This window comes from Oncorhynchus masou, chromosome 3, assembly GCF_036934945.1.
Source record: "Oncorhynchus masou masou isolate Uvic2021 chromosome 3, UVic_Omas_1.1, whole genome shotgun sequence".
Classification (NCBI taxonomy): Eukaryota; Metazoa; Chordata; class Actinopteri; order Salmoniformes; family Salmonidae; genus Oncorhynchus; species Oncorhynchus masou.
In genome coordinates this window covers 47,394,943-47,408,266 of record NC_088214.1, presented here as the reverse complement: position 1 = coordinate 47,408,266, position 13,324 = coordinate 47,394,943, and the positions used below count along the sequence as shown (strand labels likewise).

Below are 13,324 nucleotides of genomic sequence, written 5' to 3'. Positions count from 1 at the left end.
AGTTTTTTTTGCGCAGGCTGTACACACTCCAATAGCGTCTCATTCACAATTTGACAAGCACTTGATAATGCCTCAAATTTCACAGCGTCATCCCCTTTATGGCCGTAATGCCTAAAAAACTCCATGCCTTTTGAGGCCCGGAGTGCTGCTTTGTGCCCTTCTACCTGAGTGTGCTCCGCAATCCGAAGCATTTCGCACTCACATGGCTCTCCGTCATGTGATCGGGTCTTTCTCACAGGCTACAAGTGAAGACAGACACATCGGGGACGCAATTTGCGCGCATCCTTATCCAATTCTGAGGTGCATATTGAAGATACTGAATGAACGTTCCACATTCCACATCATCAACCAACAAGACGAGTAGACCTAATGAACAACGAAACCACTAGCCTATGTCAATCTACTATCCCCCATAGTACAAAAGTCGACCCATTCTATTCTGTGCGAAAAATAAATATTCCAAACATAGTCTGGGACAGTTGTGGGATGCGATAGATCCCAAATTAATACAACCACTAGCATAAAAAAAAAACTTTTTGATGCAATGTGGCTGACACAACAGATCAGAACGTTTCGCTTAAAATGTTGATAAACTATTAGGTTATTTCTACACATTATAAGCGCAGCAATGCACACATGGTAAAATGCTATAAACGCGAATGTTCCATTAGTAGAAAACACCATTATCAAAAGTGACCGCAAATGCAATCCTTTATTAATTAGTATATGTAAAGACAAGATAAATAAAGAATAGTCTCATGGGTGACAATATTAGCTTACCACCGGCATCACACATGCTTTTATTATGAAGGTGCATTTTTATGGTGACAACTTGAAACTCACACACTGCCAGTTAGGCTCTATACCCCTTGCAAAGTGGATGAATGTGCTTAATTTTAAGAAGTTATTTGGCCACTTTATTAAAACATATAGGCCTATGGGCTAGGCTACATGAGGTGTGCTATGATTCGATAAAGTCGCAAAAAAAAGGCATTGTTTCTTATGCTGGGCATCATTCACAAGTGATAATATATCATTCACAAGTGATAAGCTAATATTGTCACCCATCAGACTATTATTTATTTATCTTGTCTTTACATATACTAAATAATAAATGTGTGAAATTTGTTTTGATTTAGAATGGACCATTATCATGCACCTGTCTTGAAACAGGGGCAGGAGAAAAATACATGTCATCTATGCACTTAAATAGCAAATGGGGGACGCTTTTCCGCATGGTTCATTTTCATGCTAGTCAGGTAGGCTATACTCCTGTTGTAAAGATAAGCAATTTGTTTAATATTAGGAAGGTTGAGAAATAAATATAGACGGGCTAGCCAATAGAAAGCTGATGGGATCCTCGTTTTCTCCTACAATTTCAACGCCTGTAGAAATGTTGCGCAACACGGGCTCTCATGAAGTGTTTGATTAGATTTTTGATTACATTTGCATCGACGAGTACCAGGCAGGTAGCAAGTTTTGTAGGTTACTAATGACCATCTGCAGCATCAGAGCTTGAAGAAGCCTAATTACCGTGGAATTTGACTGCCTTCATACCGGTGTGGCGGTAATATGGTCACCACAACAGCCCTACTTACTTCCCTATGTTTTTATGCGACACAAACAAACATAAGTTTGCTCTACTGCTCATCCCCTTCCCCAACTCTCTCTACTCAAACATTATTCATTTTGTTACACATCAAAGAAAAACTCACCTTTACCTTCACTGATGTATTCAACCCTCTAGGCACTGAACCAAACTAATTTACAGAGCAGCTAGAATGTTAACGGCTCATTTCCTGTAACAACTACAGCAATGTGTGTATATTCTTCAGCAATGTGTGTATATTCTTCAGCAATGTGTGTATATTCTTCAGCAATGTGTGTTATAAGGTGGCGATTATTTGTTTAAAGGGGTAATCAGCCCATTTTTGGACTTAAAAAGATATGATATGTACACATTGATTCTTTAAGCTCATGAGCTTAGTTCAACTGTCGTACCCCATCAGAACATTGTTTTAGCTTGTTTTACTGTTTGTCAACTAAATAAATGTAAACAAACACTATATAGCCTCAAAACATGATTAAAACTATACATTCTACATGGATGGTCAGTCCTTGCATCCATAGCTCTGTCTATGAATTTGAGTGGTTACATTTCTCAAGCTCCATCCCTCAGCTTTTTACCGAAACAGGAGCGGGGAAAACACTGTTATTGTTTCAACTGTTGATTGCTACTTTAAGTAAACTGAGCAATGCATTACTAGTCGCACATTGTTGAAGAAAAGTTACAAATGAAATCATAATCCCAGATTTTTAGTGAGATTGATTGTATTTTTGCACAGAGTCAGAAAAACAAACATGAACTATGGCTTCAGCTCGAACTAGGGTCACAAGGGTTACAGCTCAACAACATAAATAGCAGCAAAGGCCGATTGGGACTACATCTCATGGTGAATTACAAAGCAGCTAGCATGCTAACAGCTAATTTCCAATAACAATGCTGGTTTTCAAATCACGGTAACTACTGACCCTGCAAATGACCCTTGAAGTGTAAGGTTGGCATTTTCATGGTGCAAAAGAGCAAAGAACAAACTCAATCTTTGCTCTTATGCACCATGACAATGTCTCTGTCAGACTTCGAGGGTCATTTGTTACCAGTGTTGTTACCTGAAATGATCTATTAGCATGCTAGCTGCTTTGTAAAATACCCTGAAACATATTACAAATTGGCCTGCTATTTATGTTGAGTTGAGCTGGAATCAATGGGGGTTACCCTAGTTTCTGCGAGTCGGCACTGTCCACCATTTACATTCTGACAGATCCCAAGGCCCCCAGCTCCATATCCTGGCATGTCGTAGCAGTAAAGCATGTGACTGTAGGGCCTATGAAGTCACCTTTGATGACATGTAAATTTTAGTCATTTAGCAGACACTCTTATCCAAAGTGACTTACAGTAGCAATTAGGGTTAAGTGCCTTTGACTGTTTTTTTTTGTCGTCAGCTCGGGGATTCGAACCAGTGACCTTTTTGTTACTGGCCCAATGCTCTTAAACGCTACGTTACTTGCCGCCCAAACCTTATAGTATATACTAGAGCATGTGATGATCTAATGATAGCCCAAATGGAGTATGATACAGTTCTCATGTTGGGGTGCTAACCTTCCCTTTACAACTGTTTCTAGAAGGGGTGCTCATATGACCCACATGCTACTGATTCAACTCTGTGATGTTGGTTTGATACATTTCTATGACTGTGCCAACAACAAATATAATATATGGTACTGACATGCTACAAAACTCCTGATGCCAGATGTGGCTTTTTTTATGTTATTTTACTCATCCTTTATTTAACCAGGGAAGTCACAGGATGGTTTTACAACATTGTTAGCATGAGAAAAGAGGCTGTGCTTGTGGTCACCTGTGATGGATAATTCTAATTCTCTCTGACTCTAGCTGGGAGATCATTGATGCGGGCCAGGACAGCAGATCTGGAGCTGGGCTACAGGTCACAGACTCCTGGACGAGCTTCAAGCTCTTTCTGCAGGAGACCTCCTCCTTCAAGCAGCAGAATCCAGGCAAGGTGAGGCAAATGTGGTTTGTAATGCCTGATGCATTATTTTATATGACTGGATATTCAGTATTTGCCTTTAATCCAAATTGAAAAGTATGATTGATAAACTCAATTTACCTTAGATGCAGTCCGACTCCTGCATTGTATGTCAAGTTCTAAATCAATTATAAAACTTGAGTCCCTTCTCTCCTCATCCTTGCAGCAATGTTTTTATCTTGTTATATCAGTCACTGACAGTCACTCAATTAGCCATGTCAACTAACAATTTTTAGCGAGCTAGCTAAACCTGTAGTAATCATGGCCAAATACTGACCTGGCACGCAGGGCATGTGCCCAGGGGCCCCAACCTCCAGGGGACCCACGTTGATTTTGTTAGTCCTTCTTACTCAGATCTGACCAAATCTTGCTTAGGGCCCCCAAAAAGCTGAAGCCGGCCCTGGTTGCAACCTAATAAATGTTGCTCTCTTTCCTTCTTCCCCATCTTAGTTTTGCTTGCTGGTCTGCAGTTTGTGCACCTTTTTGGCTGTCTTAGGACGCTACATTCCAGGTGTTCTCATCTTATATGTTTTAGGTAAGTTGTTGGGATCACCATCTTTGGACAACTAGCATTGGCTAGTTGGCTAATATGTAAGGCACAAAATAATCTGGAGAATGTGTTGATTCAAACTGATGTATCATCACTTTAGTTGAGATTATGAAATGTCTTTAGTGGAATGTTACAACTCGTGAACCCAGCTTTAGGAAGAAGTTGACATTCAATAAATTGTCCTCCTCCAATTCTGCTGAACTCTGGTGGTTAACATTTGACATGCAGTATCTTTGCTTCATCCTATGATATTGATTCACTATTTTAAAGGATGAATTTATTACTGCTGATTTATCATTCTCTTGAAGTATGCAAGTGAAGTGCTTTGTCCAATGGCTTACTAATGACTCCAAAAACGAAATATTCAGCTCTCTAAATACCTCGGAGGATACACGCTAGTGTGGTGGAATATTCTAATCAAGTAAGAGAGACTTTGTAATTTCTTCAAACGATCATATTTTTTCAATATGAATTAATTATTGCAATACTGAGGCTGGTCGACCCAACACCTTTGAGTATTGGACCTATAGAGTCTAACCTTTACAGACAATGCTGTTTCTTATATACACTAAGAATGCTTAGTCAAGGCTGGTTCCAACTCTCCCATGCAGATTGGGGGGCACCATAAGCCAATTTGGATTTATCCTGTGGTCATCTGCACCCGGTGCCGTTTTCCAGATGCAAGAATGAATCTTGCCTTTACATATTTTATTTAGTATATGTGTGAAATTAGTTTTGATTTAGAATGGACGATTATCATGCACTTAAATAGTGAATGGAAGACACTTTTCCATGGTTCATTTTCATGCCAGCCAGGTAGGCTAATATTGTACTCCTGTTGTAAAGACAAGCAATGTGCTTAATATTGGGAAAGTTTTGAAATAAATAATGTAGGCCTAGCCTATAGATAGCTGATGGGATACTCCCCTTTTTAATAGAGGCCATCACTCTGTTTTCTCACGCAATTGCATAGCCTACAGGAATGTTGTGCAGCATGAGCTCATGGGCTCTTATGAAGTGTTTGTTTAGATTTTTGATACATTTGCATTGATGTCAGAATAATTAGAGGGACAATAGAGTGCTGAGTACCAGGCAGTTAGCAAGTTTTGTAGGCTACTAATGACCATCAGCAGCATCAGAGCTGGTAGAAGCCTAATAACACTGATAATGCGGTCACGTGGAATTTGATTGAAACCATGACTCGTGACTGCCGTTGTGGCGGTAATCCGATCTCCGTAACAGCCCTAGCTCCTCAATCTGTTAACTATGTCGCCCCCATATTCTCCCCCCCCCCCCCCGGTCTCCCTCTATTAGTGCTGGGCATCTTCCTGTGGCCACTGATGACAGCGCATGACTTTGGGTTGTGGATGAAGCCAGTTCTGCAGAAGCTGGACTTCGGACTGGAAAGATTCCTTCAGAAAATCAGAGAGAATCATGGTGACTAACCACTCCATGATCGCTCACACACACACACACACACACACACATGCACACACAATAATAACAGGTCCACAGATGTTTTATTCTGTGTTTTTTGTTTCAGAAAAGAGACTCCTTCTGGCACAAGCTGACCGGGAGAGTATTGAAGCCGATCTGTCCTCCCTTTTCCCCAAGGTTGGTTCATCCGTTGCTGTAATCTAATTAGACATTTGTTGACAATCATTGAAATTCAATGCTCCTGATCTATATCTGGGTTTCGCAATAGTGGGGTTAGTTAGTTGTAAAGGGATCAAGAAGGAAGGAACCATTTTTGAACTGGGAAGGTTCTACCAGATCATGTCCAATAAGAACACAGATGTCAAAACATTTGGCTATGGGGTGCCCTACTGATCATGACCCAGATAATCTAGCCACAAAAAACTCTGGTCCCGAGTTATGACCTCGTCACCTGACTCTGGGCCCTAATTATGACCATGTGACCTGACAAGGAAAAGGGACTACAGTTTTACCAGGCCAGGTTCAGAAGGGCACATCGTAGCAAATGTTGTACAAAGGAAAAGTACATACAGTGGTTGCTTCACCAAAAGTTTTGTGATTATGCTGCAGCACATTGTAATTTGTTTACACCACGGGACTTGGATGTAATTTGTGGTTTAGTACGGTACCTTGTGTCACCACCATTGCTCCAGACCAGCATAAGGGGGAGTTAGAGCACTGATTATGCTTTTGGGTCCTACTGTGTCTCTAACTGACAATGAATGGGCGACATAAACCTAAATAGATACTGATAATTGTTCACAACTTCAGTATTACTTTCTAAAACTGTTGTTACACTAGGTTTTTATTATTTTATTTTGTTAGGATTATTTTGTTCTTACTGTAGTAGTGTAGCCCACTCACGACCGGTCACGTTGTACAGCACCTGAGTGGCGCAATGGTCTAAGACACTCTACAGATGCTGGTTCAATACCCGTGCTGACCTTGACTGGGAGACCCATGAGATGACTGTAGGTTTTTGGTTTCTCTCCCTCTAAAAACATAAATCATTCTAAATAACAAACTGGCTTTATTTACAAATTAGTAACAATGTCTCACCCCATGTTCAAGAATGGCCTTTTTCTCGCTCATTTTACATTATTTGAAAATGAATAATCTCCAAAATATTTTTAAACAAAGCTAATAATAATTATTATTATTATTTAGAATTATATAAAAGCCTGTTGGATATTTTCACAGATATATTATTAACCCTGTTATTAGCAGGACAATATACATTGGTCATATTGGTAATGGCTCCCGAGTGGCACACTGAAAGCGCGAGGTTCAAAACAATGTAACTAATAATGGCATCTATGCTTTCGTTAATAAAATAATGATAAAAATACTCTTTCAAAATGCCAATGTTTATTTAGTTAGGGACCAATAACGAATTACTATGGGAATGTCACTGAATTACAGAAATATTGGAACAAAGTAGGCTAATGAAGGTAAGCAAATTGTTTCTTACTGGAAAACACTCTTTCAAATACACACAGTCATGTTGTAAAGCGCCATTATGGCTATTAGCAGGTAACTGGACAATAGACTTTTCTAAAAGGAGGGTAGGGGGAGAATTCTATCGTCAAATGTATTTCTTCAGTTACATTGGCTGTGTCACAACCGGCCGTGATTGGTTGCAATCTTTATTCAGATTACAATTGCTCAATTTTTTTTATTTTTCATGAAATAACCTCCAAAATATTGTTATATATTATGTTGATGGAACGGTCATATAGCGGCACCTACATAAAGCTGAGTGGCTCACTCATTCATGGCTTTGGATCAAAATAAATAAGTACTAACATTCTTTCTGATAGTTTTTAATAAAGAAATGTTTTGGTTATCCTTACTTTGACACCATGTACAGTATTATAATAGCCCATAATGGGCTATTAGCAGGACAATATACCTTTACCAACACCTCTCTGTATTTTGATACTTGGGGCCTCCCCAGTGGCGCAGCTGTCTAAATCACCGCATCGCAATACAAAATGCGTTTCTACAGATTGGTTTTAAATTAGAATCCTCTATATGTAATCATTGGTGGAGAGTCACGTCATGTTTTTCGATATACTATAGACCTACCGTAGGCAACATGAGTCTCACTAGTGTTGAGTAACATGCTGTTAAAAGTGGTGTAGGTCTTGTTTATTTAAAAAGCATATTGAAGTTAGAAGCAATAGGATTTGAAGCAATAGCCTTCAACTATTTTAGCACCGTTTCACGTTGCTCTGAGACAAGCATGGGGACTGGTCTTGATAAATCAATGAGATTTTTATTTTGACTGAATCTCCTTTTGGGTATTGGTTAGACTATAATTATGGTGTAAAAATGTTATGCTCTTAGTGTAACCTTTATTTAACTAAGCAAGTCAGTTAATAAGAAGTAATTATTATTTACAACGACAGCCAACTCCTTCCTGCCCATCGGGGAATTGAAAACCGGTCTCCCGCGTGCCCGCATGACACGGGGGAATTCTTTAGCTAAATAGCCAAGTACTGTAGCCTACTCCCGACCATCACGTTGTACAGCACCATTTTTTCCGTTTCATCCTAACGGAAACCCAGAGGGTTTTTCGTTTTAATTTAAATAGAAACACCATAATATTAATAAAATGAATTAAGCAAAATGTCTTAATCAGTCCCATATACTATGTTACAAAAAAAGGTTTTAAAATCTCTAGTACAGCCTCTTTTGAAGGCTACCAAATGCTTTTCAAAGATGCCCTCTGGTGGTCAAACCAGCACGAACTGGCATTAATGGTACCAGTGGTTGGCACTTAAATAACATGCCATAGAATTCTACGGCACCACGCAAGCTGTGCTGCAGTACGCTGCAACTTTTAAAGGACAAACCACTGTACTGTATGTATTCTTATTTGACTGTTCAGGAAGTAACTTTCTGTTTCCAAAAGAAAATGTCCTACCGAACATTACCCAGAAAAAAAGCAAGGTCCTAATAATGTTACTGTTACTTGCAACAGTTGGACTCCACAGTTTGTAAGGAGATGTCGATATCGGATACAGAGGCCTCTGATGTGACGTGGACAGACAACGGAACATTTAACCTGTCTGAGGGACATACGCCCCAGACTGAGAACTCAGATGGTGAGTGTTACTGTGTGTGTGTGTGTATTCCATTGTGAGTACATATGCAATAATCCAAACATTTACGATCAAGTGTCGTGACAAGTATTTTCAATTGTGTGATCGTTTTTGTCAACTCAATGTCACCCTATAATACAAAGTAACTGTAATTCACATTAACAACATGGTGGTTTTAATTTTCCTGTAGACCTAGACAGAGAAGAACTATTCATAGGGGGCCTCCCGGAATTCCCCTCCTTGGACAACGGCACCAATGGGGAGGACGATGACGACCTGAGCATCGGCCTACCCACCCCCCCTCCCCAACCCCAGCACAGCAGAGCCAAGGGGGGGTCCGTGCCCCCCTCCAGGGGGACCCTTCCACCCAGGCCATGGAGTTTGTCCACAAGATGGCAGGCAATGTCATTGCAGCCGCCGCCACCGCTGTCATTCAGGAGAGGCTGGAGGCCGCCATCGGTAGCACCATACCCACAGACCCTCACCCCAGGTCCCTGCTGTTCCCCAACCCCACGACACTGCTGCCCCTGGACCTGGCAGAGGAGTCGTCATCGGACAGCGATGTGGAGGAATTTGAGCTGCTGGACCAGTCCGAGCTGGAGCAGCTGGAAGGGGAGCTGGGCCTTGGGGCGAGCGCAGCAGTGGCGGCCAAAGAGCCCAAAAAATCATTGTCTTCTTCCAGTGGCTTCTTTTCAAAACTCCTGGGCCGCCATTGATTAGAGGTGTCAGGAGGATGTGGTGCAGGTCTAGTATGGGGTTAGAGGGTAGAGGGCACATGGAGACAGAGAGAGGCCTTGTTTGGGGGGTGGAAAGGATAGGGGTGCAGAGACTGGGGGTTTGGCGAAACAATATGGTGTTGCATTCTTGTTCCAGTTGTACTAATAATGAATACTCCTGCATTACATGATCGATATGTTCGAGAGCGAGAGGAAGGGAGTGTTCAGCAAGCATGATGCTATAAGGAGTTTGGAGATGTGGAGTTGTCAGGGGGCTGTGTCAGTGTTGGTGTGGTGAGATTGTGACTTTTATTTATCGATTTTCACATCATCAACCTGTAGTAAAGTTATGGGTAGGAATGGAATGTGGTGGTGTTTCTGATTTGCTGCCAAAAGGACTAAATTTGTGTTTTGTTGGTTAATTTCTTCAACAGATGATCAGGTCTATATAGTTATCAAACATACATTAGTAATGGAAAGGAAACACAGACTTTTTGTTTAAGTATTAAAATACTCATTTTAGTAATACAATTGTAGGCAGAAGTTAATGCAGAGTACAGTATATGATAGTTCTCCCCAAGTTCTGCAAAGTGTCTAAGAGATCCTGTAACTCATAGCCTCCCCAATCCCCCTTACATAACTTTCCCTAGCAACAACATTTGAATAAATCTAACCTCCACTCTGACAGCAGGAACCATCTTATCAGCAAGTAAAATCTCAGAAGTGGGTTTGACCAAAACTTGACCTTTCATCACAACTATAGAGTCATAACAATGTGAACGCGTTTAAGCATCTTCTGATAGGGTGCTGGTTTCATCAGGTCTGTGGCAGCATTGTGTTCTCAGAGAACCAGATAGGAGGAGTCTGAACGCAGACACCTTCTGATGATGTCTGAAGGGCACTATACTCAAAACAGGTGTTAATACACACACAGGTCTCCTGAGGAGACCTTACAATTTATCATAACATAATTTAATGAAACACTATAAAGGGTATGAGGCCTTGGTTTAACCTTCTTTAGTTTCAAGATTCATACACTGGCCGATTGGGCCCATTCAACTCCATCACCCATTAATCTACAGTACAGCTTAATTCGACCAGACCTACGACAACGATGACAATCATCTGTGCTAACAATGGAACCAATTGTTCAAACCCATACTGTTTGTGCATATTGGTTCTTACTGAAGCACAAGTAAGGTAACAAATCCTGTAGTTAACTGGAACATGCAACAATGGGATGACAGATAATAGTAAAATTATATTTTGTATTTTTTTTTTTCTTTTCGTTTTTCTAATTTTGTATATTGTTCATGAAGCCATAATATAGGTGAGGGACTTCACATTTTACGACATGCAATAGATCTCACGATATTATGCATGCTAATCTTTTGACCTTTAACGGATGTTCAGTAACACTTTTCTAAAAGAGATATTCCTCTCAAATCTAACATACAAACTTATATTTTGAGTGGAACATCCTTTTAAAGTTCATTGTCTGGGATGCTGACATATGACTGACACAAGAATGTTGTCATTTCTCTTTGAAAATTTTGTGACAAACCATTTATAAGTTCATTGGGCACTGACTTTTTTTCCTGTCAATGTTTCCTTGTCTGGTGACTTTGTCAGGACAAAGTAATTGAACTGAAATAACACTTGATTCATTCTGCTTGTGAATGTTTCATCAGTTGTCACAAACTAGTGTTATGGCAGAATCCATGTCAGTCAGGTCGCAGTATTATAAAGCTGTTATAGCTCTCTACACTTCAAGCAAAGTGTTGCTCCACATTTTATTTGTACTTGTACCTTATTATTTGACAATGCAACTAGGCACTTGGGACATAATCACTTAGTAGTGACAGTTTTAAACGTCATGCAAACAGAATGTAAGATCTCTTTCGTTGGACATGAAAGATTCACCATAACGGCTTGCACGGTACATTATTGAGGTTGTCTGTCGATCGCAAAGAGTTCATTTAGAAAATTCACCCCAAAATGTTTAGGTGGGGATATGCAGCTGCAAGTTGCCATTGTTACTGTGTAATTTGTTTGAAGTTAATGTTTGCCTTCTTGAGTAAAGTTGAAGGGCTAACTGAGCTCAATATGTCATGAGGAATTGACCACAAATTGGGGAAAACAAACATTATTTCCTATTGACCCCCAATGTAAAAGAGCCAACTTTGTCATAGATTTTTTTGTTGTGCCGAAAAGCAGTAACCAGGTCAAAAATCCCGACCTACGGTTCGCAATGCTCCCATGTAGGTAAATAGAGCCTGGGAGAAGAGCCCTTTGGCTTCAGGCTATTCGGCATCGGAGAGTGGGAAATTGTGGGGACCCGGTGTCAAAGTAGGCTACACGTAGCTATGTGTGTGGAAAACATTTAATGACAGATAAAGACATTTAACTTTAGTATAGTCTGTTTGTAGCTACTTGTAGCTGTATAGTCCATTTGTTTGCGTTTTTGGTATTGGCTAGCTTAATGTTTCGGTCGTAGCTAGCTAGCACTCACTCTCACGTGGCTGCTAGCACCATAATGAAAAGGGGCATGAAGGAATTCCTATAATATGCTCTTCTAAGTAGTGAGAATGCTCGGGAGCAGGCAATGTTAAAAATGAATCTTTAGACGTACTTTTCTTAAATGTAGTTTTGTAATTGACTAAAACAAGCAGACAACAAGAGAAAGGTCAAGTTTTTGCTGTGAGCCAATGGGGTAACCTAGGTAACCACAGGTTTTTTTTTGCCAACAGGCAGGCAGGGCCTGCTGCGTTCTATCTAATACCGACTGGGACTATCCAAACAAAAGTTATCAGATTGAATATGCCAATAATAAACCCCTGTGCTAAAAACAAGATTGACAACGTGTAATAACCATTAATTCTTGATTCTCCATCATTATAGCCTGCCTTTTTCTAAATATATGCTATGACTGTCAAGACAAATATATGCATTTTACACCACGGAATATGAACATATAGCATATAATCAGGAGTTTAAACAAGCCAGTTATTGATTAACAATAGCCATGAGTTATTATGCATTCTGTTCGCTATCATGTCAAATCATGGCAGTATGTGATTGCCTTACAGTGACAAATCCACTGAACTGTGTCTTTAAACTGCTCAATAGTTTCTTCACATTAGAAAGATCATCTTACACACTTGTGAGTTGTTAGTTATTTGTCTGAAGTGAAGCATAAGCAAAATGTAGTTGTATGTAAATGATCAAGAATATTATTAATAAAGTGTGAAAATGTAACACCTTGTGATTTCTGTGTGAATTCTCCTCAGAACAAGCCACACATTTCTATAAACTTGTATTTGTGTTTTTTTTGTCAAGTACACTACAATGCTTAGCTTGCAAGCCATTCACAACAATGCAGTAGTGAATATCAAAATACTATAACAAAAAAAAAAATATATATATATATATATACAGTACCAGTCAAAGGTTTGGACATACCTACTCATTCCAGGGTTTCTTTATTTGTACTATTTTCTACATTGTAGAATAATAGTGAAGACGTCAAAACTATGAAATAACACATATGGAATCATGTAGTAACCAAAACAGTGTTAAACAAATTAAAATGTACATTTTTTTTTAGGTTCTTCAAAGTAGCCACCCTTTGCCTTGATGACAGCTTTGCACACTCTTGGCATTCTCTCAAATAACATCATGAGGTAGTCACCTGGAATGTATTTCAATTAACAGGTGTGCCTTGTTAATTTGTGGAATTGCTTTCCTTCTTAATGTGTTTGAGCTAATCAGTTCTGTTGTGACAAGGTAGGGGTGGTATACAGAATATAGCCTTATTTGGTAAAAGACCAAGTCCATATTATGGCAAGAACAGCTCAAATAAGCAAA

General features: G+C 39.8%; 1 protein-coding gene across 1 annotated transcript in view; it reads left to right on the top strand.

Annotated features, from left to right (window-relative positions):
* retreg1 (reticulophagy regulator 1) overlaps nucleotides 1-12,718 on the top strand; it is a 67,625-nt gene extending 54,907 nt beyond the window's left edge. The window contains 7 exon segments of the mRNA XM_064942757.1: nucleotides 3,455-3,581; nucleotides 4,059-4,143; nucleotides 5,473-5,595; nucleotides 5,702-5,772; nucleotides 8,621-8,744; nucleotides 8,932-9,071; nucleotides 9,074-12,718. Coding sequence (XP_064798829.1) covers nucleotides 3,455-3,581; nucleotides 4,059-4,143; nucleotides 5,473-5,595; nucleotides 5,702-5,772; nucleotides 8,621-8,744; nucleotides 8,932-9,071; nucleotides 9,074-9,457 — 1,054 coding nt within the window. The 3' untranslated portion in view covers nucleotides 9,458-12,718.
* The last annotated feature ends 606 nt before the right edge of the window (nucleotides 12,719-13,324 follow it).